This window comes from Pan troglodytes, chromosome 9 (genome assembly GCF_028858775.2).
Source record: "Pan troglodytes isolate AG18354 chromosome 9, NHGRI_mPanTro3-v2.0_pri, whole genome shotgun sequence".
Taxonomy (NCBI): domain Eukaryota; kingdom Metazoa; phylum Chordata; class Mammalia; order Primates; family Hominidae; genus Pan; species Pan troglodytes.
The window spans coordinates 76521107-76548418 of record NC_072407.2 but is presented as its reverse complement, the minus strand read 5'-3'; the positions used below and the strand labels follow the sequence as shown (position 1 = coordinate 76548418).

At 41.7% G+C, this 27312-nt stretch overlaps 2 protein-coding genes across 4 annotated transcripts; one reads left to right on the top strand and one right to left on the bottom strand.

Moving 5' to 3' along the window:
* Positions 1-12795: 12795 nt before the first annotated feature.
* Positions 12796-17654, bottom strand: LIPT2-AS1 (LIPT2 antisense RNA 1). Of its 2 annotated transcripts, none has more exons than XM_054662539.2 (2): positions 17228-17654; positions 12796-14390 (listed from the first exon to the last, which is right to left on the bottom strand). In XM_054662539.2, exon 2 carries the CDS (start codon positions 14131-14133, stop codon positions 12955-12957), a length of 1179 nt encoding a protein of 392 aa, XP_054518514.1. In that variant the 5' UTR covers positions 14134-14390; positions 17228-17654; the 3' UTR covers positions 12796-12954. The 2 variants fall into 2 exon arrangements, with proteins under 2 accessions (XP_054518514.1, XP_003952028.3); XM_003951979.5 differs by having other exon boundaries at positions 17061-17306.
* Positions 17318-20527, top strand: LIPT2 (lipoyl(octanoyl) transferase 2). Of its 2 annotated transcripts, none has more exons than XM_009423758.5 (2): positions 17318-17834; positions 18671-20527. In XM_009423758.5, exons 1-2 carry the CDS (start codon positions 17331-17333, stop codon positions 18788-18790), a joined length of 624 nt encoding a protein of 207 aa, XP_009422033.3. In that variant the 5' UTR covers positions 17318-17330; the 3' UTR covers positions 18791-20527. The 2 variants fall into 2 exon arrangements, with proteins under 2 accessions (XP_009422033.3, XP_009422032.3); XM_009423757.5 differs by having other exon boundaries at positions 17331-17796.
* The last annotated feature ends 6785 nt before the right edge of the window (positions 20528-27312 follow it).

Here is a 27312-nt window from a genome sequence, read left to right as displayed (position 1 = left end):
TTCAAGACAGCAGGTTCCCTTCTGGCCCAGGGTGTGTCTAGAAATGTCATCCAGGAGCTAGGGCCTGGAATGGGGATCTCACAACTCTGACCAATGCTCTATCTTGCTGTGGCTGAGCTGGTCCTCTTTACTCTTCCCTCCTCAAGCAGGAGAAAGGGGTCTCTTTTGGAGCCAGGGGATATGCTGCCTGGCAGTGGGGCGGGGTGGTACAAACAGTCCCTTAGCTGCCCTTGCTGATGTCTAAGTATGTCATGCCCCCCAAGCCCAGCTCAGCACTAGGATTTGTAGTCCTTGTGGCCTAGACTGCCTTTCAAGTTTATATTAGGCTCCAGAGAACTTCAGCCCATGGTGGTGAGGCTTCCTGGAACTCACGTTCCTATTGCTGGGATGGGTGATACCCCACTGGCTAGGGTTGGTCTGAATGCTCCCTTCATAGGCAGACATCAGCTGAGCCCAGCCTGGTTTTGCTTTCTGCTGTGAGAGGGCAGCACTGAATTCAATGTAAAGTCTCACAATTGCTGTGCTGTCTCCAAAGCACATAGATTTCTCTGCAGCGGCAATGGGGAAGGGGTGGCATCAGCAACTCAAGACTGTCTTTCCTATCCTCTTCAGTGTCTCTTTCCATGATATGAAATAAAACCAGGTATTTTGAGTGCTCACCTGATTTTTGGTTCTAGTGAAGGTGGTTTTTTGTGTAGATAGTTGTTGAATTTCTTGTTCCTGCAGGGAGGACAATTGGTGGGACCTTCTAGTCTTCCACCTTGCACCAACTTCTATGGTACTTTTTATTGAAAGTAAGCAAAATATCAAAGATGACTGAATTTAATGGATGTCATGGAAAGGAACGGCTCATGGACAGGAATATATGAGTAAAAGGAAATATATGGTTCATCAATAATTATATATTTCATAAGTTTTGGACAATAAGGTCAAAAACAAAATAACCTTTATTGGGACACTGTAAGTTTTAGAGGTTTTTTTGTTAGTCATTGATTTCAATTTGGAAAAAGTTTGCTCTGCTAAGGCAGTAGCAACAGGGATTGTCAATAAAAATCTTAAAGTAACATTAGATTTTAAAAGTAGCATGAATTGTATATATTATGGTCAAATATGGGAACACATAATTACACAATACAAACTATATTTATATGTTAAAATAGATTTATAAAATGGTAAATACATATAATACATTCTATTTTTATTTCATCATATAAATCACTACCACTCATATAATAATTTTCATCATTCCTTAACACAGTAGCTAAGTCCATAAAGAATCAATATCATGTATATGTAGGTCTACAACTAGACCTACCTACACTACAATATTAGAGTAGTATGAGTTGTTTAATATTGTTTAATATTAATGAGCTGCCACATGCAACTATTGCAAATAGTAAGCCATTCCTGAATTCCTCCAAAACTACAAATCAGAACACAAAAAGAAGCAAGAAAATGGACAATGCTTTTCTGGAAAATGATACCCCATTAGGCATTCATGTTATGTGAGAGAAAAGACTTCACAGGATTAATTGATGTGTGCTTTTCTTACCCAAGAGCTTCTGCCACTCACTTGCTTTCCTTACTCGAGAGCAGTGGCTGTTTCTGGTGTGAACAGCAGCACAACCCACAGAACTTTAGACACAGTCATGTGGTGGAAATGATGGAAATGGTCTCTACCCATGCTTGAGTGGGTGGTGGTTACAGAGGTGTATACACTTGTGCAAGCTCCTCAAACTAGGCACTTACACGTGAGCATTTTACTCTATGTAAAATACATGATTTTTTGTTTTGAGGATGTAGGGCAAGATATGTGGGAAAGTGTTTCCCTGGGGCCTGAAGGTTGGAAGAAGGAGTGTTAGGTGTATGGAACACACAGTACCCATACTTAGCACAACTTCTCAATGTCATCTCTCACTTGGACTATAACAATCTTTTTTTTTTTTTTTTTTTTTTTTTGAGACAAGGTCTTGTTATGTTGCCCCAGGCTATAGTTCTGTGGTGTGAACACAGTTCACTGCAGCCTCAACCTCTTGGACTCAAGAGATCCTCTTGCCTCAGCTTCCCAAGTAGTTGGGACCACAGGCATGCACCATCACACCTGGCTGGTTTTTTACCTTTATTTTTTGTAGAGATGGAGTTCCACTATGTTGCCCAGGCTGGTCTCGAACTCCTGGGCTCAGGCGATCCTCTCACCTCCACCTCCCAAAGTGCTGGGATTATACATACATAAGCCACCATGCCCAGCCAACAATGTCTTCTTAATAGGCCTCTCTGCCTTTACTCTTGCCTTCCTCCAGCCTGTTCTCCACATAACAACCAGCTTGATCTTAAAACAAAAATGGCATTGTGTCACTATCTTATTTAAAACCATTCAATTGCATTCCCTTTGCTCTTTAAGATGCAGACCAACAACCTGGAAGTGATTTTTAGGGTGTTCCATGACCTGGCCTCTGTGCATCTCTCTGGCTTCATTTCACAGCACCATCACTGAGCCTTCTGTTTTCCTAAAGCTGCCACCCTAAACCTTAACATGGGCTCTTCTCTCTGGCTGAATGGTTTTCTCCTGGATGGCACTGGTTTGTCCTTCAGCCTCCTCAGACCACGCTCCTGTTTTAGGCTCTATCACCAGACTCTGTCTAGTAATTTATTTTATTGTCACCAGGTTTGTTGGCTCCCCTACCACCACAAACAGGCAAGGACTGTTATAATCATTGCACTTCTAGCTCCTACTTCAATTCCTGCCACAATGAAAGGAGCTAGAAGTACAATGAATATAATAGTCCTTGTGTAAATATTGTTGGATAAATGAATTTATTTCTGGTGTTTATTTGAGATAGGGTCTTGCTCTGCCACTCAGGCTGGAATGCAGTGATGTAGTGATGGCTCACTGCAGCCTCGAATTCCCGGGCTTAAGTGATCTTCTCACCTCAGCCTCCCAAGTAGCTGGAACTACAGGCATACACCACCACACCTGCCTAATTAAAAAAATTTTTTTTGTAGAGACAGGGTCTCACTATGCTGCCCAGGCTGGTCTCGAAATCCTAGCTTCAAGCAATCCTCCCACCTTAGCCTCTCAAAGCACTGGGATTAAAGGAATGAGCCACCAAGCCCTGCCAAATGGATGCTTTTAAACTGGAGGGTAGCAAAGACACACCTGGGTTTTTGAAAGGTCTCTGGCTGTAGTGAGGAAGGTGAAGGAAGTGGGTGAAACAGGCTGGAGGGAAGTAGCTGCCATTTCTGCATGGGCTTAGGACCTCACTGGACCAACTTCCCCTGTTGAGATCTAACGGTAAAAAATAAGACAGGTTTATTAGAAGTGACTTAAAGGCTGAGACAGGAAGGCAGAGGCCAAGATGGTGATCTTTTAGATGCCCTAACTCGCTTCAGGCAGACCTGTTCTGCTTTATATAATGGTTAAGATTTCATGGAGAAAGACTTCATTACTGAAAATGAATTCCAGACCCCCTTTTTGTAGTGGAACGAACGTCAGACTGGGATCAAGAGCCCTGAAGTCCAGGTCTGCCTCCTTCACTGTATGCCCATTCCAGAGCTTCAGGGTAGGCAGGGACCTAGATGATATCTGTGGCCAGGCCAGCTCTGACAGGCAGAGTATACACAAGTGTGGTTGAGCCCTCAGGGACCTGCTCCAGCCTGAGTCCTTTCTTAGTCTGGCCTGAATTTCCTTAGAGGCTGAGGAAGAGGTCAATGAAACTGGCAATCATGTAACTGAGAGGTCCCAGGTCTGTATCTTAGCACATGCCTAGGGATATGCCATACGTCCTCCCACCCTCACCCCACCCCTCGCACCCCCTCGCAGCTAAAAGGGAGAGACCTGAAAGGATCTGGCAAGTGGGCTATGCTTGGCTGTGAGCCTGGCACTAAAGGCTCAGGGTCAACACTCAGAACCAGGGTCCAAAGCATATGGCTCAATCTAGGGGCATGGCAGCCAACAAGAGCACCAGGATTCAGACCATGGACAGAGCCATGGACTCCCCAGGCAAGTTTGCAGCCAGCAGCTGGAAGGACAGGCTGTTCTGTCTCCAGCTATATGGGCTGGGGTCAGGGAGGACCCTGGCCTACCAGGGACCTGGAGACAGATTTTTTAAAACCCAGATCGAATCTCTGTCCCATAGACTAAAAAGTGTTCTCTGACCCTGCCTGGGCAGAGTTAGTGGCTCTGTCTTCTGTGTAGCTTATGTGATGCTGGACTGCCATTGCCTGTGAATAAGTCCATCTCTGTCTGTGCCAATTCAGTTTTGTATCCCTGGTCCCAATGTGGGATGGTGGGGAGGTGGGTTAGGACAGTAACTATTCATTGAATGGATGGATGGACAAGTGAGTGGATGGATGGACCAACAAACTAACTCAAAATGTTGGGGAAAGGTTTGAGAGGCCCGAGAGGCCCAACAGGCACATGGGTATTCGGGGAAACTCCATGCCCTTCTGATACCCTGCTTCCTAGTTTACTGCATTTGCTTATTCATTTATTTGGCAAACATTTACTGCATACCTACTATGGGCTGACCATGGGATGTTTATTATGGGGTATTTAAAGATGAACAAGACAGGGAACTAGTTAAGGACTCTGTAGACTTATTACCCAGATTTGAATCTTGTCCCTGCCACTCACTACCAGCCTAATGGTAAGAAAGTTACTCACTCTGTACCTCAGTTTTCTCATGTCTGAAATGAGGATAATCAAAGCACCTACTTTCTGGTGCATCAAGATATTAAATGCACTGACGATTTTAAGCCCTTTAGAGCACCTGACACATGGTAAATTCTACCTAAGTGTTAGCTTTTACTCTGTGTTCTCAGGTCACAGGCCTGAGGGGGTAAGGAAAGGTAATGAACTCAACTGAGAATAACCAAGGTAGAAGAGTGTCAGCAGAGGCACAATTTGTTGAGGGAAGGGGTAGGGGAGGCATTGTGGAGGAGGCAGTCTTTGAGCTGAGACGTGTGGGTTGAGTTCAGATTGGATTTTGCATGCTATGAGGTGCACTTCTTAGTGTGACAGTAGCCAAATATCAGTCCTCATATCCTGAAAATTTGAGGTCACTAGGGACCTGGACGCCACCTTGACCCACTGTTTCCTTTTAGGTTTAAGACCCCTGGTAAAACGTCTCAGTTCAAGGATACACAGCAAGTTATTTAACAAATTGTTCATTGATTCTGTAAGAATTTACTAAGAACTTAGTAAGTGCCAGGCACTAGGCTAGGTGAGGATCCAAAGATGAAACTATGCATTACCTACTCCAAAGGAGCTCACATTCTCAAATAGTGATAGAGGCCGAACATAAACCTAGATTTCCGGCCTCCCTGCTAATGGCTCCTACTTCATGTCAGGACAGTTCTCGGGCTGGAGCATCTTCTATAGGAAACAGGTCATTTGAGTTACTTTCCCCACTTTGGACATATTTATTTATAAACTGTAGATGTCCTCAGGCAGGACCTTGTGTAATCCAACCTCTGTTTCCTTCAGAGCCCAGCGTTATCTAGACACTGTTTCTTTCTTTCTTTTTATTTTTTGAGACAGTCTTGCTCTGTGGCCCAGGCTGGAGTGCAGTGGCATGATCTCGGCTCACTGCAAGCTCCGCCTCCCAGGTTCACGCCATTTTCCTGCCTCAGCCTTCTGAGTAGCTGGGACTACAGGCGCCCGCCACCAGGCTGGCTAATTTTTTGTATTTTTAGTAGAGACAGGGTTTCACCGTGTTAGCCAGGATGGTCTCGATCGCCTGAACTCGTGATCCGCCCGCCTCAGCCTCCCAAAGTGCTGGGATTACAGGCATGAGCCACTGCGCCTGGCAGACACTGTTTCTTTTTAAACAACAGTACTACCACCGATGACTCACAATGACTTTCATAATCTGCTCTGAAACCTATCATTGTGCATGTTTGTTCATGTTATTTTGTCTTCCTTACCAATTTCTTGGCCCTGAGTCTCATTCTAGTTGTTATTCCCTTCTCCCCTCCTCTCCCTGCTTCCTGTCCCACCCTCAGCCCCACGGACTATAACCCCAGCTACATAAGGATCAGTTAATATTTGTTTGAGTGTCCACACTCCCTTAGCCCCACAAATTGCATACTGAATCTAGCCTACCCGCTTCATAAGGGCTGCCTTCCTACCCAGAAGGGGGACCAAGCAGAGAGCAATCACAGCTGCCCTGCATTCCTTCTCTGGTTAGTGGCCTCATGATCCACAGAGATTTTGTATCCATTAGGCACAGCACTTGGAGCTGACAGACTTTTCAAGGGCCTAAAAAAAAAAAATGTTGAAGAACAACCCTCCCACTTTTTTTTTTAAACAGAACTAAAATACAGAAAACTATAAAGTCAAAAGCAATAAACTTTCAATTAAATGTCTACCAACATAAATTTATACCGATTTCATTACTTGTTTATGCAATTTAATTATGATAGTGACTACTATATATCCCCTTCTTCCTTTATAAGTAGAACTAGGTTTTAGGTAGGTGCAAGGGTCACTTAGTAAAAGACTATACTTCCAGACTCTTTTGAAGCTAGATGTGGTCATGTGACTTAAGTTCTGAACATGGGAAGTGAGTACAAGTGATACCTGCCACTTCTGGTTGTGCAGTAGGGGATGAGCTCTTCATCTTTCTCCCTACACACTTGTGAGAGCTACTACTATGGACAACTCCAGGGGGCACATTAGCACTGCAGTCTGTGCAAATGATGCTGTTTGTCATTGTGAATGTGGCTGCTTTGTCCCTGTGATGCAGACCTTAAGGCAAGAGCTGGAGTGGATGCTGAGGTGGAAGCCTGTGTACCAGCCCTGTACTCTCACTGTACTAAGAAGTCTCTTTGTTATAGCAGCTTAGGCTGTACTGAAGTAATACACTGGTATTTATAAACATTTTATTACATTTGAAAATAATTTGTAAGTTCATGTTTCTCACTTTGGAAACATTCCATCCATGCACTGCAATTGCCATGAAATCAAATCCTATAATGACTAGAGTGCATGTAGCCAAATGATTTCTAAAGAAAAAAAATTTTAAATCCTTTCAATATTTTTTTCAGCAAAAAAATAATACTTGATGTGGGATACAGACAGACTTTAATATGGGATAGGATCTACAAATATAAATGTATCTAGCATCAATGAAATTCTCAAAAGGGCCTTGATCATTCTCAGTTCCCACAAGGTAGAAATCTCAGAATCACCTGTGATCTTTTCCTGTCAATTTATTCATTCAATAAATAGCATGTGGCAATAACTTTCAGACAATATATATATAGTAGAGAATAGCAAGACTGTATTCAGACATACCTAGGTTCCAGTCCTAATTCCGTTAGTTACTGTGTAACTTTGAGCAATCAATATAGGTCCCTACTTACCTCTAAAATGAGGACAATAATAACACCTACCTACTGGCCAGACATGATGGCTCACATTTGTAATTCCAACATTTAGGGAGGCTGCAGTGGGAGAATTGGTTGAGGTCAGGAGTTTGAGGCCAGCCTGGCCAATATAGCGAGACCCTGTCTCTATTTTTTTTTTTTTTTTTTTGGAGATGGAGTGTCGCTCTGTCACCCAGGATGGAGTGCAGTGGCACAATTTTGGTTCACTGCAACCTCCACCTCCCAGGTTCAAGTGATTCTCTTGCCTCAGCCTCCCAAGTAGCTGGGATTACAGGTGTGTGTCACCACACCCAGCTGATTTTTTATATTTTTGGTAGAGATGGGGTTTTACCATGTTGGCCAGGCTGGTCTCGAACTCCTGACCTCAAGTGATCCCCACCCACCTTGGCCTCCCAAAGTGCTGGGATTACAGATGTGAGCCACTGTGCCCGGCCCCCTGTCTCTATTAAATAAAATAATAATAATAGTGCCTACCTATTGTGTAATAAATAACTTGACTGGCCTTTGTCCCTGGTTTCTGGTAAAGAGACTTTAAACCCTTAGAACTTCCTAAGTAGCAGGAGTGTCTTTGTTATTTATGAGCTCCTTAGATTACACCTGAGTTTATGCTAACTGATGAGATGACACAGGGTGAGGATGGTCACCAGAAAGACCAACAATGTAATTAGAGGGTTGGGTCAATCTCCTAGGAGAGGAGGAGGACTGAAGATTGAGTCCAGTCATGTGACCAATGATCCAATCAATCATGCCTATGTAATGAGACCCCCATAAAAACTCTGAACACCAAAGCTCAGTAGAGCTTCCCAGGTGGTGAACACATCAATGTGCTAGGAGGGTAATGCCATGGGGAGAGGTCATGAATGCTCTCCACTCAGAACCCTCCCAGACTCCACCCATGTGGATCTTCATTTAGCTGGTCCTGATTTGTATCATTAGTGCTTTCCTGAGTTCTGTGAGTCATTCTAGAAAATTATTGTACCTTAGGGGGTCATGTGAAACTTTGAATTTACAGCCAGTTGGTCAAAAGCACAGGTGGCTTAGGGACCCCCCAAAATGCAGCTGGCATCTGAAGTGAAAATAGTTTTACTGGGGATTGTGCCATTAAACCTGTGGAGTCCAATGCCAACACTGGGTGGTCAGCATCAGAATTAAATTGTATGTCTGTACACCAGTGTGTGTGAGGATGCTACCTCAGAAGGTAGTAAAAGTTAAGAAAATAAACACAAAGCACTTGTCAATAATAATAGTGATTATCTCATAAGGCTAGAAGGATTCAGTAAGATAAAATTCATGAAGTGCTTAGCTTAGTCATAGTACTTGAGACTGTGGTGAGCCACACACTATGAAACTCATAACTTGTCCATTTTAATTGCTAAGTAATATTCCATTTCATGAAAATACCACTGTATATCCATTATTTTATTGATACTTCAGCAGTTTCCAGTTTAGGGTATTAGTAATAAATTTGCAGTGAACATTGTCATACAAACGTTTTTGTGGTATAAGTGTTTTCATTTACTGTGAGTAAATTCCTAGGATTAAAACTAAATTATAGGGTCAGTGTATATTTAGTTTTATAAGAAATGCCAGATCATTTCTGAAAGTGTTTGTGCCATTTTACACTACCATCAAAACAATGTAAACATTTTACACTACCATCAAAACTGTAAAACAATGGTAAGTATCTGTGTATCTAAACATATCAAAACATAGTAAAGGGAGAGTAAAAATGTGGTATATAGGGCACTTAACATGGCTGGAAGTTGTCCTGGATGAGTCTGTGTGTGAACAGTGAGTGAATGTGAAGGCCTAAAACATTGTTGCACACTACTGTAGGTGTGAACATTGCACACTTAGGTTACACTACCTTTAAAATATTTCTTTCTTCAAAAACAAGTTAACCTTAACTTACTGTAACATTTTTATTTTATAAACATTTAAATATTTAAACTTTTTGACTCTTTTATAATGGCCTAAAGCACACACTGTATACTTGTATAAAAATATTTTCTTTCTTTATATCCTTATTCTATAAGCTTTTTTCTATTTTTAAATTTTTTATTTTTAAAAAATTTTTAAAATTTTTTAGTTAAAACTAAGACATACACATAGTAGCTTAGGCCTACACAGCATCAGAATCATCAGGTTGTCACTAGGCAACAGAAATTTTTCAGCTCCATTATAATCTTATGGGACCACCATCATATATGTGGTCTGTTGTTGACCAAAACATCATTATCTGGTATGTGACTGTATAACAACAAAGGCAGGTTGAAAGTAAGAGGGTAAAAAGGGATATATCATGCAAAACTAACCAAGGGAAAGCAGAGTGACTACAATATTATCAGATTAAGTAAGCTTGAGGGGAAAGAAAATTATTAGAGATGGAGAAGGACACTATATAATAATAAAAGGGTCAATTCACCAGGAAGACATAGCAATCATAAATGTGTATGTATCAAACAACAGAGACGCATATGTGAAGCAAAAACTTATAGAATCCAAAGGTGAAATACATAAATCCACAACAGTTGGAGACTTCAACACCCCTCTCTCAACAACCAGTAGAACAATGAGACAGAAAATCAGCAAGGATACAGAGCAACTCACCAACATCATTAACCACTGATTCTAATTAACATTTATAGAACACTGCATCCAAGAACAGCAGAATACACGTTCTTTTAAAGTGCCCATAGCTTGAGGCCAGGTGTTTAAGACCAGCCTGGGCAACATAGTGAGAACCTGTCTCTTAAATAAATAAATAAATGGGGGGTGGGGGAAGCTCAACATCACTAATCATCAGAGAAATGTAAATCAAAACCACAATGAGACACCATCTCATGCCAGTCAGAATGGTGATTATTAAAAGGTCAAAAAATAACAGATGCTGGCGAGGTTGCAGAGAAAAAGGAACACTTTTATACTGTTGGTGGGAATGTTAATTAGGTCAACCACTGTGGAAGACAGTATGGTGATTCTTCAAAGACCTAGAGGCAGAAATACCATTTGACCCAGCAATCCCATTACTGGGTATGTACCCAAAGGAATATGAATTATTATATTATAAAGATACATGCACATGTATGTTCATTTGCACTATTCACAATAGCAAAGACGTGGAATCAATCCAAATGCCCATCAATGATAGACTGGATAAAGAAAATGCGGTACATATACATTATGGAATACTATGCAGCAATAAAAAGGAACCAGATCATGTCCTTTGCAGGGACATGGATGGAGCTGGAAGCCATTATCCTCAGCAAACTAACGCAGGAACAGAAAACCATACACCACATGTTCTCACTTACAAGAGGGAGCTGAATGATGAGAACACATGGACACATGGGGTGGGGGAACAACACACACCAGGGCCTATCAGGGGTGGAGTGGGGAGACGGAGAGCATCAGGAAGAACAGCTAATGGATGCTGGGCTTAATACCCAGGTTATGGAATGATCTGTGCAGCAAACCACCATGGCACAATTTTACCCATGTAACAAACCTGCACATCTTGCACACGTACCCCTGAACTTAAAAGTTGAAGATTTAAAAATTCATCTAATGAAACTAGTATTTCCCTTCTACTCAAATCAGGCAAAGAAGTACAAAAGAAAGAAAACTACAGGCAATATCCCTCATAAACTTAGATGCAAAAAAATCCTTAACAAAATATTTGCAAATCAAATGCAACAAAGTAGTAAAAGATTTATACAGCTGGGATTTATTCCAGCTATGCAAAGCTAGTCATCATTCAAAAATCAGTCAATGTAATGTACACATTAATGGGCTAAAGAAAAACCACGATTCTATCAATCAGTACAGAAAAAGTTTTCTCAAATTTCAACACCATTCATGATAAAAACTCTGAGAAAAAAATGGTAGTAAAGGGAGAACTTCCTCAGCTTGATAAAAAGCATCTACCAAAAACCTATAGCTAACATTATATTTAATGGTGAAAGACTGAATGTTTTCCCTCCAAGACTGGAAACAAGGCAAGGATGTCTGCTATTACTACTCTTATTCAACATAGTACTAAAGTTTTAGTCAGTGCTCTAAGGCAAAAAAAAAAGGGGGGGGATTACAGGCATACACATCAGAAAGGAAGAAAATAGAACTGTCCCAATTTGCAGATGACATGATGGTCTCCATAGAAAATCCTAAAGAATCTACAAAAAACTCATAGGACTAATGAGTGAGTTTAGCAAAAAGTAGGACCCAAGATAAATACACAAAAAATCAACTGCATTTCTATATACTTGCAGCAGACACAGAAATTTTAAATACCATTTACAATCACTCAAAAAACAGTGAAATACTTAGGTATAAATCTAACGAAACACACACATGATGTGTGTGCTGAAAGCTACAAAGTGCTGATGAAACAAGTCAAAGAAGATCTAGATAAATGGTGAGAGATATTGTGTTCATGGACTGGAAGACCCAATGTAGCAAATATGTCAATTCTCCCCAAGTTGATATAAAAGTTTAATGCAATTCCTATAAAAATCCCAACAAGATTTTTTTTGTAGCCACCAATCCAGATCTACCAACAGTACTTTTTTTTTTGAGATGGGGTCTCGCTCTGTCACCCAGGCTGGAGTGCAGTGGCGCAATCTCGGCTCACTGCAAGCTCCACCTCCTGGGTTCATGCCATTCTCCCGCCTCAGCCTCCAAAATAGCTGGGACTACAGGCGCCCACCTAATTTTGTTTTTGTATTTTTAGTAGAGACGGGGTTCCACTGTGTTAGCCAGGATGGTGTCGATTTCCTGACCTTGTGATTCACCTGCCTCAGCCTCCCAAAGTGCTGGGATTACAAGCATGAGCCACCACGCCCAGCCCCAACAGTATTTTTTAGACATACATATCATTCTAAAATTTGTATGGAAAGGCAAAGGAACTAGAATAACTAAAACCATTTTGAGAAAAAAATAAAGTGGGATCAGGCTACCTGATTTCAAGATTTATTATACAGTTACAGTAATCAAGACTGCAGGGCAGGTTGAATATCCCTTGTCTGAAATGCTTGGGACCAGAAGTGTTTCAGATTTTTTTTTTTTTTTTAGTTTGAAATATTTACACATACACAATGAGATAGCTTGAGGATAAGATCCCAGTTTAAACACAAAGTTCATTTATGTTTCATATATACTTTATACACATAGCCTGAAGGTAATTTCATACAATATTTTAAATAATTTTGGCATGAAACAAAGTGTGGATACACTGAACCATCAGAAAGCAAAGGTGTTAACATCTCCGCCACCCATGTGGACGATCTGTGATTGTTTGGCTTCACCATCATTCCTGATTCTGAATTTATATGTTACCGATAAGCAATCACTTTTTTACACTTATTCACACATAAGTACTTAACAGTAAAAAAAATGACATACCAGTAATACAACGAAAAAAATAAGTGTATTCAGGTTAAGTAAGCCAGCACAGTAGTGTCACCAGAATACCTGTATCAGCTGTTAAGCAACAATAACAAATAACAGTAGGCTTTCAGTTTCCAAGTATGATGCTGTTTTGACTAAAAGGTTACTGTACACTGTATTTTATTTTATTTTTAGGTGAGAAGAAGCATCAGAAGCAGTTGAGGGACCAAGAAGTGGGTCCTGTAGAGAGGAAGAAGCATTCCTCTGGATGGCTTTTTTAAATGTTTCTTTCAGAGTCATCTGCCTCATTAATGATGCTTTTTGTCTTAGAAGTCTCTCTTTGATTTTATAAACTGACATGATTTCTTGCTCTGTTATGAATGCATGCTGCTCTAGTCCTTTAATAAGCCCATCACACATTTTTACCATGTCGTCTATAGGCACTTTTTCTGCAGTGTTAACATCATCTTCATTATCATTATCATCATGATCATCTTGATTCAGAACCATTTTTGTTACTTCACCATTGGACAATGAATGAACAACTGGAGCCTCATTATTACTGTTAACAACATCTTTGATATCCTCTTCTTCCAGCTTACTGACAGTCTCTGGATGTATATTTTTTGTATATGTAAGGAGGTCAGACATTATTTTTTTCTCACTTGACATATTGAATCCTTCAAAGTTACCATCTTGTTCATCATCATTACTGAACTTGCCAGTAAACTTCTCTGTTGCTTCATGACCAGCAGATGCTTTATTGCCACAAGTCTTTAAAAATTTAATGCCATGTCTTTTCTTAAATTTCTGCAACCAGCCTGTTGAATATTCACAGTTCCCCTCAATTTTTAGTTCATTGTGATATATCTTTGCTTGTTTCATGATCAGCATACCATTAAGTGGCATGTGTTCACTGCGACGCTGACGGATCCACTCTTTCAATACACGATCAAGATCTTCATTTTTAGCTTTATGAAGTGTTTTTCTATTTTTCATTAATATCTGCTCATCACTTTCAGCATAAAACTTCAACAGTTTATCCTTCTGTTTCTTCAGGTCATATATGGTGGTCATTCCAACACCATACTCTTCTGTAAGATGTTTCACACTTACACCACTGTCCAGTTTCTCCAACAACTTGACTTTCTGTGCTATAGATAAACATAAATGCTTCCTCTTTTTCTTATCACTGATATTCACAGGGGTATCTTTAGGTCTTTTTGACATTTTCAACAATATATTTATACCACACAGCAGAGAATAAGCAAAAAAATGCAGTGAGTAAAGCACACAGGTCTTGGCCCCATGTGGGGCATTGTGGGAAACCTGTTGTTGGCGTGTCCAGCCTGCACGCATGCCATTTAATTACCTTTTGTGGGAATGCATGGGGAAATCCAGGTGTGAGCAGAAAAACTGCAGCAGAAGAGAGCTGGGGGGGTCTTTTTTCCCGTTGGGGATGTTGCATGAACTGGGTGTTGTGCACCTGTGTTTTGACTGCAACTCACATAAGGTCAGGTATGAAATTTTCCATTTGTGGCATAATGTCAGCACTCAAAAAGTTTAGGATTTTGGAGCATTTCAGATTTCAGATTTTTAGATTACAGATGCTCAGCCTGTATTGGTAGAGGAATAAACACATAGATCAATGGAACAGAATACAGAAACTGGAAATAGGATCACACGAATATGTCCAACTGGTTTTGACAAAGGCATAAAAGCAATTCAATGGAGGAAACATAGTCTTTTGAACAAATGGTGTTGGCGTAATGTAACATGTACATGCAAACAAACAAAAAAGAACAACCGCAACAACAACCAAAGTTTTACACCTATTTTAAAAATTAACTCCCATTTTGTAGGTTGCCTGTTCACTCTGATGGTAGTTTCTTTTGCTGTGCAGAAGCTCTTTAGTTTAACTAGATCCCATTTGTCAATTTTGTGGCGGGGGGGAGGGAGGGATAGCATTAGGAGATATACCTAATGCTAAATGACGAGTTAATGGGTGCAGCACACCAGCATGGCACATGTATACATAGGTAACTAACCTGCACATTGTGCACATGTACCCTAAAACTTAAAGTATAATAATAAATAAAAAATTAACTCAAAATGTATCATAGACTTAAATGTAAAATAAAAAATCTTAAAAAAAATAGGCAGTAGAATGTCTTCAGGATCTAGGGCTGGGCAAAGAGTTATTAAACCAAAAGCATCAATAAAAGGAAAAGTGGATAAATTGGACCTTATCACAATGACAAACTTTTGCTCTGCAAAAGATACAGTTAAGAGGATGAAAATACAAGCCATACACTGTGAGAAACTGTTTACAAAGCACATATTTGACAAAGGGCTAATATCTAGAATATATAAAGATATCTCAAAACTCAACAGTACGAAAAATAATTAATTAGAAAATGGGCAAAAGACATGGACATTTCACTGAAGGGAATATACACATGGAAGATAAGCACATGAAAAGATGTCTTACATCATTAGTCAATAAGGAAATACAAATTAAAATCACAATAAGACACCACCACACACCTATTAGAATGGCTAAAATAAAAGCTAATGCTCACGAGGATGCAGACAAACTTGATCATTCATACACTGGTGGTGGGTATGTAAAATGGTACAGCCGCTCTGGAAAGCATTTTGGCAGTTTCTTAAAAAACGAAACATGTAACTACCATGCAACCCAGCAACTGCACTCCTGGGCATTTATTCCGGAGAGATGAAAACTTACGTTCACACAAAAACCTGTACACAAATGTTTACAGTACCTTTACTCAGAATATCTGAAAACTGGAAACAACCCAGGTGTTCTTCAGTGAGTGAATGGCTAAACAAACTGTGATACATTCATACTATGGACTACTACTCATCAATAAAAAGAAATGCGCTATTGATACATGCAACAACTTGGATGAGTCTCCAGATAATTATGCTGAGTGAAAAAAAAAATTCTAAAAGGTTGCACTCTGTATGATTCCATCTATACAACACAGACGTTTGCCAGGAATTAAGAAGCAGTATAACTACAAAGAGCAACATGAGGGATCCTTGTGGTGATGAAAATGTTCTGCATCTTGACTTTATCAATGTCAGTATCCTGGTTGTGATATTGTACTACAGTTTTGCAAGGTGTTTCCATTGGGGGAAGCTGGGTAAAGGGTACATATAATCTGTCCATATTACTCCTTACAACTGCATATGAGTGTCCAATTTTCTCAAATAAAACATTTAATTAAAATAGTACATATGTGATTTCTCTTATCCAAACCCTGATTGATAATTTGAACCCTTTATCATACTGGAAAATTTCTCTTCTATTCCTAGATTGCTAAGTATTTTGGTCAGAAGAGGTGTTTATTTTTGCCAATAGATTTATCTGTATTTTTTAACATAATCATAGCTTTTCTTTAAAAAAAATTTTTATTATTTCTTCCAATGAAGGCTTTTCTCTTCTAAGGTAAATCACATTGTTTGATTTCAGAATGCAAAACCAACCTTGCATTCCTGGGATAAACCCTACTTCATCATGATGTATTAATCCTTTTATAAATTGCTGGATTTGATTTGCTAATATTTGCTTAGGATCTTTATGTCTATGTTTATGAAATGTTTTTCAGACACCTATGGTGTCTGAAAAGTCCTCAGTAAAAATTCATTGAATTCAGACTTGTTTAAATGATACTCTAACTGCAACATAGCTGATGTTGTGGTCCAGACACCCCCTCAGGGCCTAGACAGTCATTCCCTCAGCTTCTGGAGTTGGTTACTGATGATTCACAACTGAGTCCTTCTCTGGGGGTCGCCCTCCACCGAGGGAAGCAGTCTTACCAAAAAAAAAAAAAAAAAATCACAGCTCCTCCCCAGGTGTAGCCTGTATCCATGACTGGTCAATGCAAGGATAAGAGTTTCTGGCCCCCTTGCTTTAATGTGGAACTACTCTGAAGGGTCATCCTAGGCGCCAAGCATGCCTTGGGATTGGTCAAGGCCTCTGCTGCAACTGTTTTGCAGGCCAACTTCTTCCTCTGCCTACAAATTCCTGCTTCCTTCACTTTCTTACAGGTGCTGATCTTTAAGTTCTCCCTACCTCCACCAATAACCTTGTAGGCAAGCTAATCTCCCTCTTGCGTCCCCCAGGGGCTCAACACAGGACACACCACGTTACCCTGTTTTATTTTTCTTTTCATAGCATTTAACATCTTATACGTGAAATAACCTTATTTACTTAATACTTAAAATACTTATCGTCTGCTGTAAGAATGTAAGCTTACCAGGACAGATCTTTCTCATACGCTATGCACCGCTGTATCAAGCGCCTAGGACAGGGCCTGCAGAACACAGCAGGCACTAAATACTGGTTGTTGAATGAACCGATGAGTCTGGCCCCGCGCTTTTGGTCCTGGGATCACATATCCCCCCTCCAGCTTTTAACACGCACCTGGGAGCTGCGGCTCGGGGTGTGCCCCCGAGTCCCCGCCCCTCAGGCCACGCCCCCAGGCCCACGAAGAGGGCGGGGCCCCGCGGACGCAACGGTGGGCACGATGCGGCAACCCGCCGTTCGGCTGGTGTGCCTGGGTCGGGTGCCGTACGCCGAGCTACTGGGGCTGCAGGACCGCTGGCTGCGGCGGCTGCAGGCCGAGCCAGGCATTGAGGCCCCGTCGGGGACTGAGGCGGGCGCGCTCCTGCTCTGCGAGCCCGCGGGGCCCGTGTATACGGCCGGGCTGCGCGGCGGCCTGACGCCCGAGGAAACTGCGCGGCTACGGGCCTTGGGCGCCGAGGTGCGCGTCACAGGCCGCGGTGGCCTGGCCACCTTCCACGGCCCGGGCCAGCTGCTTTGCCACCCGGTACTCGACCTGCGGCGTCTCGGCCTGCGCTTGCGCATGCACGTAGCGTCGCTGGAGGCGTGCGCCGTGCGCCTGTGCGAGCTCCAGGGCCTGCAGGACGCCCGCGCGCGGCCCCCGCCCTACACCGGCGTCTGGCTAGACGATCGCAAGATCTGCGCGATCGGTGAGCGCCGCGGCGCAGGGCGGTACCTGAGAGCCGAGGTCGGAGCTTGAGGCCTGGGGGCGGGGTCTGACGGGGCTGGACCAATGGAGGTGAGGGCCGGGAGGAGGCGTATCTAGCGCGGGTTTTGAATCACAGCTACCCGCTGCGTTTGAGTTTTTAAGCCCCTTTTCAGATATCGTATATTCAGAAGCAGAAGGCTCCTCACATCTAGTCCAACACGCATTTCTGTGAAGGGAGAGACAAGAGAAGTGAATTGCCAGGTTACGTCCTGCGAATGACAATGTCATGGCAAATAAGGGTGCTAATTTTCAAACTTCTTTTTTTTTTTTTTTTTGAGACAGAGTCTCGCTTTGTCACCCAGGCTGGAGTGCAGTGGCGCAATCTCGGCCCACTGCAAGCTCCGCCTCCCGAGTTCACGCCATTCTCCTGCCTCAGCCTCCAGAGTAGCTGGGACTACAGGCGCCCACCACCAGCCCGGTTAATTTTTTGTATTTTTAGTAGAGATGGGGTTTCACCGTGTTAGCCAGGAAGGTCACGATCTCCTGACCTCGTGATCCGCCCGCCTCAGCCTCCCAAAATGCTGGGATTACAGGCGTGAGCCACTGCGCCTGTCCCCAAGCTTTTTTTTTTTTAAGTATTGGAATCTGTTAAAAGACATTTCCTGGAATCCTCATGATGAGTGCAGCTGTCTTGAAGCCACGCACCCCTTCCTTTCATTTGTTTCCTTTTCCCATCTGAGTACAATCCCTTGTTTCTCCAGAAACAAAATTTGAAAACCAGTGATCTAGTCCAGTTTTCTCATCGCCCTGAGAGGGACACCAAAGCCCGGAGAGTGGAGGGTATCTACTCTAAGACCCTTTGGCTTGCCTTGCAGGAGTCCGCTGTGGAAGGCACATCACATCCCACGGCCTGGCTCTCAACTGCTCTACCGACCTCACGTGGTTTGAGCACATCGTGCCCTGTGGACTGGTTGGGACAGGCGTCACTTCCTTGAGTAAGGAGCTCCAGAGGCACGTCACCGTGGAAGAAGTAATGCCACCTTTCCTTGTGGCCTTTAAGGAGATCTACAAGTGCACACTGATCTCAGAGGACAGCCCCAACTGAAGAGTACTCATAACAGCCAGGATGCTCCTGCCTTGGGAAGCATGAAGTCTGACTTGAGTCACCTACTGAAACCCAGATTTTAGACCTGGCCTGTCATTCACTGATCATGAAACTAAGGACATACCATGAGCTCTGAGCCACTATTTTCATATGTATCCTGTTTTATTTATATCTTCCCCACCTACCTCAGAGATACTAGATGTGACAATACTGTGAAAAGCAACACATGCTATATAAAACATTAGCACTGCTATTGACAGCAGTGTCTCAGAGAAATTCAGATGTCATAGATTGTCATTTCTCGATTGTTGATGTCATAGATTGTCATTTCTCGATTGTTGCTTCCTCAATACTGTGTCTAACTGAGCAATTCTGGGCTCTAGTTCCTTTGATTTTGTGGGAATCAAATCTCTGAATGGCCCAGGTGAAGGTGATGTGATGTAGTGCTTTTTCATTCTCAAGAGACCTGGGTTCTTTCTGCAGTAAAGGGAAAAGGGAAGAACCTTCTAAAAATAAAATGGGATCTTACCTTCCTGGGTTTGATTCCCCAAGTTTGATAATTTAGCAGTTTTTAGTTGGGTTACCCTGAGCTAGGCCAAAGACTGGAGGAAAGATAAGAATAATTTCTCACACTGTACAAATGCCAAAGATAGAAGTGAGTTTTTCTTATATGAGACCTCTAAATTTGTAAGGCTGCGTATTATCTGTTGCTGTGTAACAAATCATCAAAACTTAGTGACTTAACAGTAAACATTATCTCGTTTGTGGGTCAGGAATTTGGGGGAAGCTTAGCTGGGTGTTTCTAGGTTGGGGTCTCACACGAACTTGCAGTTAAGATGTCAGCTGGAACTGCACTTATTCAAAGGCTTGGCTGGGCTGGAGGATCAGCACCCCATATGGTGCATTCACTTGCGTGGTTGGTTATGGTTGCTGACAAGAGGCCTCAGTTCCTCACCATGTGGACCTCCCTATAGGGTTGCTTAATTGTTCTCATGACAGGGCAACTGGCTTCCCCTAGAGCAAGTCATGCCAAAGAGAGACAAGCTGGAAGCCACAATGTTTTTTATGACCCAGCCTCAGAAGTCACACAGGCATTTCTGTAGTCTTCTAACAGATGAGCCCTGTTCAGTGTGGAAGGGACTTCACTAGGGCAACAGAAGGTGAGGATTATTAGGGGCCATCTTGAAGAATGGCCACCACAGCCTATTAAGAGTGGAAAGAGCCTCGAATGAGAAGTCAGGGGACCCTGGTTCCAGTTCTGGCTCTGGAAAAGTCATTTATTCTCTGGTCTTCAGTTTCTCCTTAAACCAGTGCTGTTCAATAGAAATACAATGCAAGCCACATTGTAATTTGACATTTTCTAGGATCCATGTTAAAAAGGTAAAAGAAATGGGTGATGTTATTTTTATTTTATTTTATTTTTATTTTTTTTAAGAAATGAGGCTTTGCTATGTTGCCCAAGCTGGTCTCAAACTCCTGGGCTCAAGGGATCCTTCTGCCTCAGCCTCACAAAGTGCTGGAATTACAGGTGTGAGCCACCATGCCTGGTCTATGATGTTAATTTTAATATTTTAATTAACCCAATATATAAAAATATCAATATAAAGCAATATAAATGTTTTCTTGAGATATTTCATATTCTTTTTCTCATGCTGAGTCTTCAAAATATAGTGTGTATTTTACACTTACAGCACACCTCATTTTGGACTAGCTACATTTCAAAAGTGCTCATTGGTCACATGAGGACTGTCCATTCTCACATCTAAAGTCCTTTTGAGTTCCCAGGGTTCTGTGGTCTCACTGGCTTCTAGGAAGAAAGGTGAATCCTCCTACATCTGAGGTCTGATTTTTTTTAATGCAAATAATTTATATCAATTATTCAAGCTGAAAAGGACTTTAGAGGTATATTCCTACCCCCTCATTGTAAAGAGATGAAAGCAAGGCTTAGGAAAAACCTTCTCAAAGTCAAAGTAAATTAATGCCAAAGCCAGTACTGAGTCTTAGGTATAAGCCCCTTTCTCATGCTCTTTTCCTGCTGTGCACACTGATTTAGAGCTTGGAACAATATGGTTTACGTGTCATGGACATTCCATCAATATTACTTGATTGATGGTTTATCACCTGTAATTTGGTCCATATTCTTCCTGGGCCTTAGTTTCCCATCCACAGGGCTACTGCTGCTGTTGTAGGGGTGTGGAAGTGAGGAGTCATTGATAATTACTTTGTTATTATTGCCAAAAAGGAAAATAATTATTCCAGGAAAAGTGGAGTTAGATTCTCATAGATGGAAGGCCGTGCACAGTGTTTCTACCTATCTGATACTCAGCCTCCCTCTCTAGCAACCCTAACAAATGACCATACAACTTGTTCTTGAATGCTTCCAGAGACTGGAAAAGAAATAGACATGTACTCAGCACTCATTTATTGCCACATACGGTCATACTGTGTTAGCCTCTTAAGTACGTGCTCTCATTTGACAGCCTGTTCCATTCTTCTGGACCATAGAGAATCTGTACACAATTGTAGTGGCTGATTTGCTTGACCTTCCTGAACCTCAGTTTCATTACATGAAACAAGGATAGTGGTAAGAATTAGATGACATAATTATAGGTAAAGCATTGAGGGTAATGTTGTCCCAGAGTAAAAGCTCAGTAAATCTTATCATTATTATTACTGTCTGTCCTCCATGAGCCTTCTCCAGGGAAATTATCCCCAGATCCTTTGAGTTCCCCTCAAGGCAATAGGCTCCGCAAGAGTAGAGCTGCTTCTGCCTTGTTTCCTTCTGCATCTCCAGCATGCAGCACTGGGCTTGACATACACAATGCTATTTGAAAATATCGATTAAGGGGAATTGAACTATTTAAAGTCTCCTCCCATCCTGCCCATCTGTCTGTGGACCAGCCCCGGCTCATGTGTGTCCCATTAGGTGCAGCGCTCACGGCTGAGCACAGCAGTCTTGGTGTGGACAGACCAGCACAGAGTACAGGAAACTGTTGCTTCCTGTGCTGGACTTGGGGGATACAAACTGGCCCTCATGGTGCTGGCCTGCAGACGTGTTCTCTTAGGCTTACAGGATTTTATGTATGTGTGTATGTATCTGGTTAAGTTTAGTAATTGCCAACATTTAAAAAATGGGAAATTGTCATGTAAAAATTTGGTTTTCTGGCTTCTCATGAAAATTAGAGAGATCTGGAAACATTGGGCCATCTGCCTGATGATTGGAAGCAGGTACGGTTTTGTTGTTGTTTTGTGTGTGTGTGTGTGTGTATGTGTGTGTGTGTGTGTCGGAGTCTCACTCTGTCGCCCTGGGTTCAAGCAATTCTCCTGCCTCAGCCTCTCAAGTAGCTGGGATTACAGGCATCCACCACCATGCCCAGCTAATTTTTGTATTTTTAGTAGAGACAGAGTTTCACCATGTTGGCCAGGCTGGTCTTGAACTCCTGGCCTCAGGTGATCCACCCGCCTCGGCCTCCCAAAGTGCTGGAATTACAGGCATGAGCCACCATGCCCAGCCAGAAGCAGGTATGTTTTTAAAATTGCATTTTCCAGTTACCTGCAGCACCTCCCCTCTCTTCCCCTACTTGTTGACATTAGCTTCCTGGCCCCTGTAGGCATTTGAGTTGGTGACCCCTAATCTAGACATTTCCTTGTTCTGAGACACAGCAGAGTCTCAGTGGACCCATCACAGTATTGGTTTTATATCGTAGTCATGGGGAGCCCTTTAAGGAAGGGCCATGACTTACTCATTCCTGTGTCCCTGGCCCCTGGCTCAGGGCCTGGCACAGAATAGGCAGCAGAAAATATATGATAGTTTTTAATCTTCACCAAATATTTCTGGCTCTCTGCTTTCTGGACACATGGCAGGATTGTGCTTTGTGGCCCCAACATGGGTGAGTAGGAGCAAGGTTAACTTCTTCTGGTTAATTTATGAATGGAGGTGGCATGTCACTTCTGAGCTGGAGCATTGACTAGCTGGTGCCAGGCCCTTCAGAGTTTCCCTCTGGAACAGTGACCAACAACACTGAAGATGGTGGCTGCTTCCTGAGGGACTGCAATGATCAGAGCCCCCTGCTGACGATGGACATGCATTGGAGTTCAGCCACTTACATGTCACAGCACAACCTAGCCTGCTATAACTAATGTAATTGTTTATATTAATCAGAACTCTTATATTTGTAAGTGTAGAAACCCAATTCTAACATAAGCCAAAAAAAAGAACAAGGGTGGGGGTTATTGGAAAAGGTCCTGGAGTCTCATAGAATCCAAGAGTAAGGCAGCAGCTGAAGAACAGAACCAGAGTGTGAAGCTCTTTAGGAACTTAGGTAGTCTTTTCCCTCCCACTCTCTGTCATGCTTTGTGGCATGTGTTTGCTTCATTTTGTCTCGCTTCAGTCCAGCTTTCTCTATTTCCCAGGCCACCTGGTAGAAAATGGCTGCTGCTGCTCCTGCCACTGCTGCTGCTATCCATGAATGTTGGGGTAGAGTCAAGGTTTCTTACTTGAGCAGCTGGGTGGATGGATGCTAAAGATACTGCTGGGATGGAGAACACCAGATAAGGATCAAGTTTGGAGAGGAAGATGATGAGTTCAGTTTTTGATAAATCAAGTTTGAGATACTCATGGGAGAGGCAAGCAGAAAGAGCCAAGAGGCAGTTGGGTCTGGAGCATGAGTGGGATGAGTGAAGGTTTAGGTGCAGAAGCTCTAACAGAGGAGAGCAGAGGACTGATAAATGTGAGACATAGGCTGTGTGAGGCACAGGCTGGCAAGGAGGAGTAGACTGAGAAGTAGAGAATAAGTGGTGCAGGGACACAGAATGGGACATTATGACCGTCTCATCCTCTGGCAGTCTCTTCCTCTGGCAACCCGGCAAGATAGGCAAGGTTATTTTATGGATAAGGAAACCAAGGCTCCGAAAGGCCAAGTGCCTTGTGAGAGGTCATGTTGTTGATAAGGGCAGGGTGAGTCTGGGCTCCCAGTGTGGGCTCTGAAGGGCAAGTGAGGCAGGTCTGCAGGAGGAGCCCCCAGGAACAGGTGGTCAGTGGGTAGGCAAAGCAGGAGGATGTAGAACAGGAGGGCAGAGTTAGGCTGAGGTCTAGCTGTGGCATCAGGTCAGGCTACTGCTGCGGGTTCCTGGCTCTCCTTCCTGCTTGGACAGATCCCACCTCCGGTTTCCCACTGGGGCCTTTCCTTAAGGAAGGAAGCTGAGTGTATGAAGGAGGATATTTAACACCCTGGCTTTCCTCCTTTGAAAAAGCCTCTTCTTGTTTGTTCAGAGTCTTTTCCTCAAAATAAACAGATTGTCCAGAGTCTGGTGAATGAGTGCTGAGGGTGAGGACATGACCAACTGCAGTTACTAGTCCAGTGTCTTGTTCCCCCACTGAGGCTGGCAGGAAATTGAACAGAGCCAGCTCTGGCAGCGTGATCAGGTATCAGGCACCTCGCTTTGTGTAAAAGTCTCTGACAGGGTGTCCCTATGTTGCCCAGGCTGGTCTCGAACTCCTGGGCTCAAGAGATCCTCCTGTCTCAGCCTCCCGAAGTGCTAAGTAGGATTACAGGCACGAGCCACCACACCTGGCTGTAAAAATGTACTTATTCTCCAGCCTCTTTTGTATAAACCGTAGTAAGGGATGGGAGTAATGATGTTATCTGTGAAAATCGCCACCATTTACCCATAAGACAAAACTTGTTAAAGCCTCCTGAGTCTAACCTAGTGTATCAGGCCATTTTTCACACACAAAAACATCCTTTTCAGGATTTAACGGAATCTATTGTTTCCCCTAGGTTGAGAAACAACTTGAAGACGCTTTGAAGTACCTTCTTGGGCTGGGTTACATGGTTCCCAGCCTAGATTTCAGAATTTTGCTTAAGGCTAGTTTTAGAAACCCTTGAATTCAGAAAAGTTAATTCAGAAATTTGATAAACAGAACTATGTAAAAACTAACTGGAAAGATTATATGTTCTTTCTGAATTATTCAGAAATTATGCATCATTTTCTTTCAAGAATGACAGGGTCAGAATGTGGAATTCCAAGATACCTCTTGACTTCCTCTCAAGCTCCGTGTGTGGTCAGTGGAGGCCCATGCGAGCTCAGCATGTGTACTAAGAAGTGTTAGTTTCTTTGGGGCCCATCTACCCTGACCACATCATGATGTTCATCTGCAGCTATTGCAAGGTGTTCAGATTGTGTAAATACAAATGGCATAAAAACTTTAAAAGAAGCGCAATTCTGGAAAGATTAGGTGGACTAAAGCATTTTGTAAAGCAACTGGTAATAATGAGCTTACAGTGGGTAATTCATTTGAATTTGAAAAATACAGAAATGAGCCTGTCAAATACCGGCAAGAACTATGGAATAAAACTACTGATGCAATGAAGACAGTTGAAAAGATCAAACAAATGCTAAGCTAAATTTATAATGAACAAATTGAAGAAAAAAAGGACTACAGAAAGTTCAGGACATCAAAGAAGTCAGGCAAAACTCATCTTGACACCTCTTGCAGGCAAAGGAAAGCAGCTGGAAGAAAAGGTGATACAACAGTTATAACAGGATGCAGACACGGAATAGGTTTCCTAAAAATCTCATTGTCTATAACCGTTTCTATATTTACATTTGAAAATCTCCTTTGGAGACTTAGAACCTCTAAATTATTGACTTATTTTTTATATAAGGTCACTCAAATGAAAGGTGATTAAAAAATCATCTACATTGCTGTCTACAAAACATCAGACAATATGGATGGTAGATTGCATCTCATTGTTAACTCTTTACTGATAGATATGTTTGTAAATATGGAAGTGAAATGTGGGCATAAAATGGTTATGCTATTTGGTTAATGGTACTAGGCAACATTTCTGTAATTAATGACATTCAAAAATTTATGGCTAGTGATATATATAAAGTAAAATTTTCTTTGCAGTAAAATATGCCTTTTATTGTTATAGAAGGGAGGATATAAGGAACCAACAGTTTGTATGAAAATAGCTCAAATAATATCTTCTATTTTGATTTTAGTATTTCTTATTTTGGTTTATTAGCATCTTAGAACAAAATGGCCTTATATAATGAAGCCCAGTTATGCTGGACTGTTTTTGACCTGTTTTAATTGTTCTGACAGATAATTGGGGATGAGGGCCAAATAGTGTTTGCCTGAAATGACTGACACTATATAATTTCTGCTTTGGCAAATACTCAGTTCTAACTTGTGATTCCTGGTAGAACAAGCTTTATTTTTCGAGCCTAGCAGTGATCTAGAAGCAGATGTTATCTCAGTGCCTTTTAAAATTTGTTGTGTGGTTTTCTTTTAAAAAGCCACACAATAATTTTGGAAAACAATGTATGGGTAGAACATCTGTCTGTTATTTGCACACAAAACCACTTTTAATGGGTACAAAGTTAAATTAGGAGGAATATGTTCGGATGCCCTATTGCACAGTAGGGTGAGTACAGTTAATATATTGAATGTTCTTGCTACAAATAAATGATAAATGTTTGAGTTGATGGGCATGCTAATTACACTGATTTGATCGATACACACTGTATGTGAAACAGTACATACACCATATTTACAATTATGTATCAGTTTAACATTTTAAAAAACATTTCTAATGTAAAAAGTACGTCTCAAACTGTAGATTAACTTCTTGATTTATATTTAAATATGAATCTTAAGCAAAATAGTGAAAATAATCATCTTGATTTAGTGTTTTTCTCCCATATGTGAATTGTATATACTTAGGTGAGGACAATAAAATCAACTGAACTGTAAGCTTAGAATAGGACTGAGGGGTAATTTTGCACAGCAGCTTTACTAAGGGTACATTGTTGCTTCAAAACTCTCTCTCTCTCTCTCTCTCTCTCTCTCTCGATAAATGGCCAAAGGGATTAGTACTTTACCTTTGGAGGTCCTCAAAGCATTATTTGGAGTTGATAATATTTCAGCTAGAACCAAGTAGAATCTGTTTTTTTCTGAGGGGTATCGGTAGCATAAATGTGATTATAAACAAAGTACAGTTAAGATGTATGTATGCAATGACTGCTATTTATACAAAATTTAAATCTGCAAATAGAATCAACATGCTTATGGGTTATTAAAATTGTCTAAATTCTTAGGTTCTTTATACTACACGTGCTGATTTACAAATAAATGATTTATTAAGTGATTTTTTAAAAAGTCTCTCTCTGAAAACTCCCATGGAAACCAGATTTTTGTAATCTAAATCTGATTTTTCAACCAAATTTTTATAATATTATCATACCATTTTATAATATCTGTAAAGTTAAACAAATTTGTACTCCCACCTAACACAATCCTTTTCACTGATGTGTGTTTTCAGTATTTGATCATGAGCAGACATATTTTTATATACTTTAATATGTGGACAAAATTTTGTATACTTTTTTTCATCATCTGTG

What these genes read in the sequence shown, in the direction of transcription:
- LIPT2-AS1 (XM_054662539.2), bottom strand. Translation starts at nt 14,133, where the DNA reads ATGCGTGCAGGCTGGACACGCCAACAACAGGTTTCCCACAATGCCCCA.
- LIPT2 (XM_009423757.5), top strand. Translation starts at nt 17,331, where the DNA reads ATGCGGCAACCCGCCGTTCGGCTGGTGTGCCTGGGTCGGGTGCCGTAC. An exon ending in TCGCAAGATCTGCGCGATCG is followed by an intron (nt 17,797 to 18,670) that starts GTGAGCGCCGCG and finishes CTTGCCTTGCAG; the next exon opens with GAGTCCGCTGTGGAAGGCAC.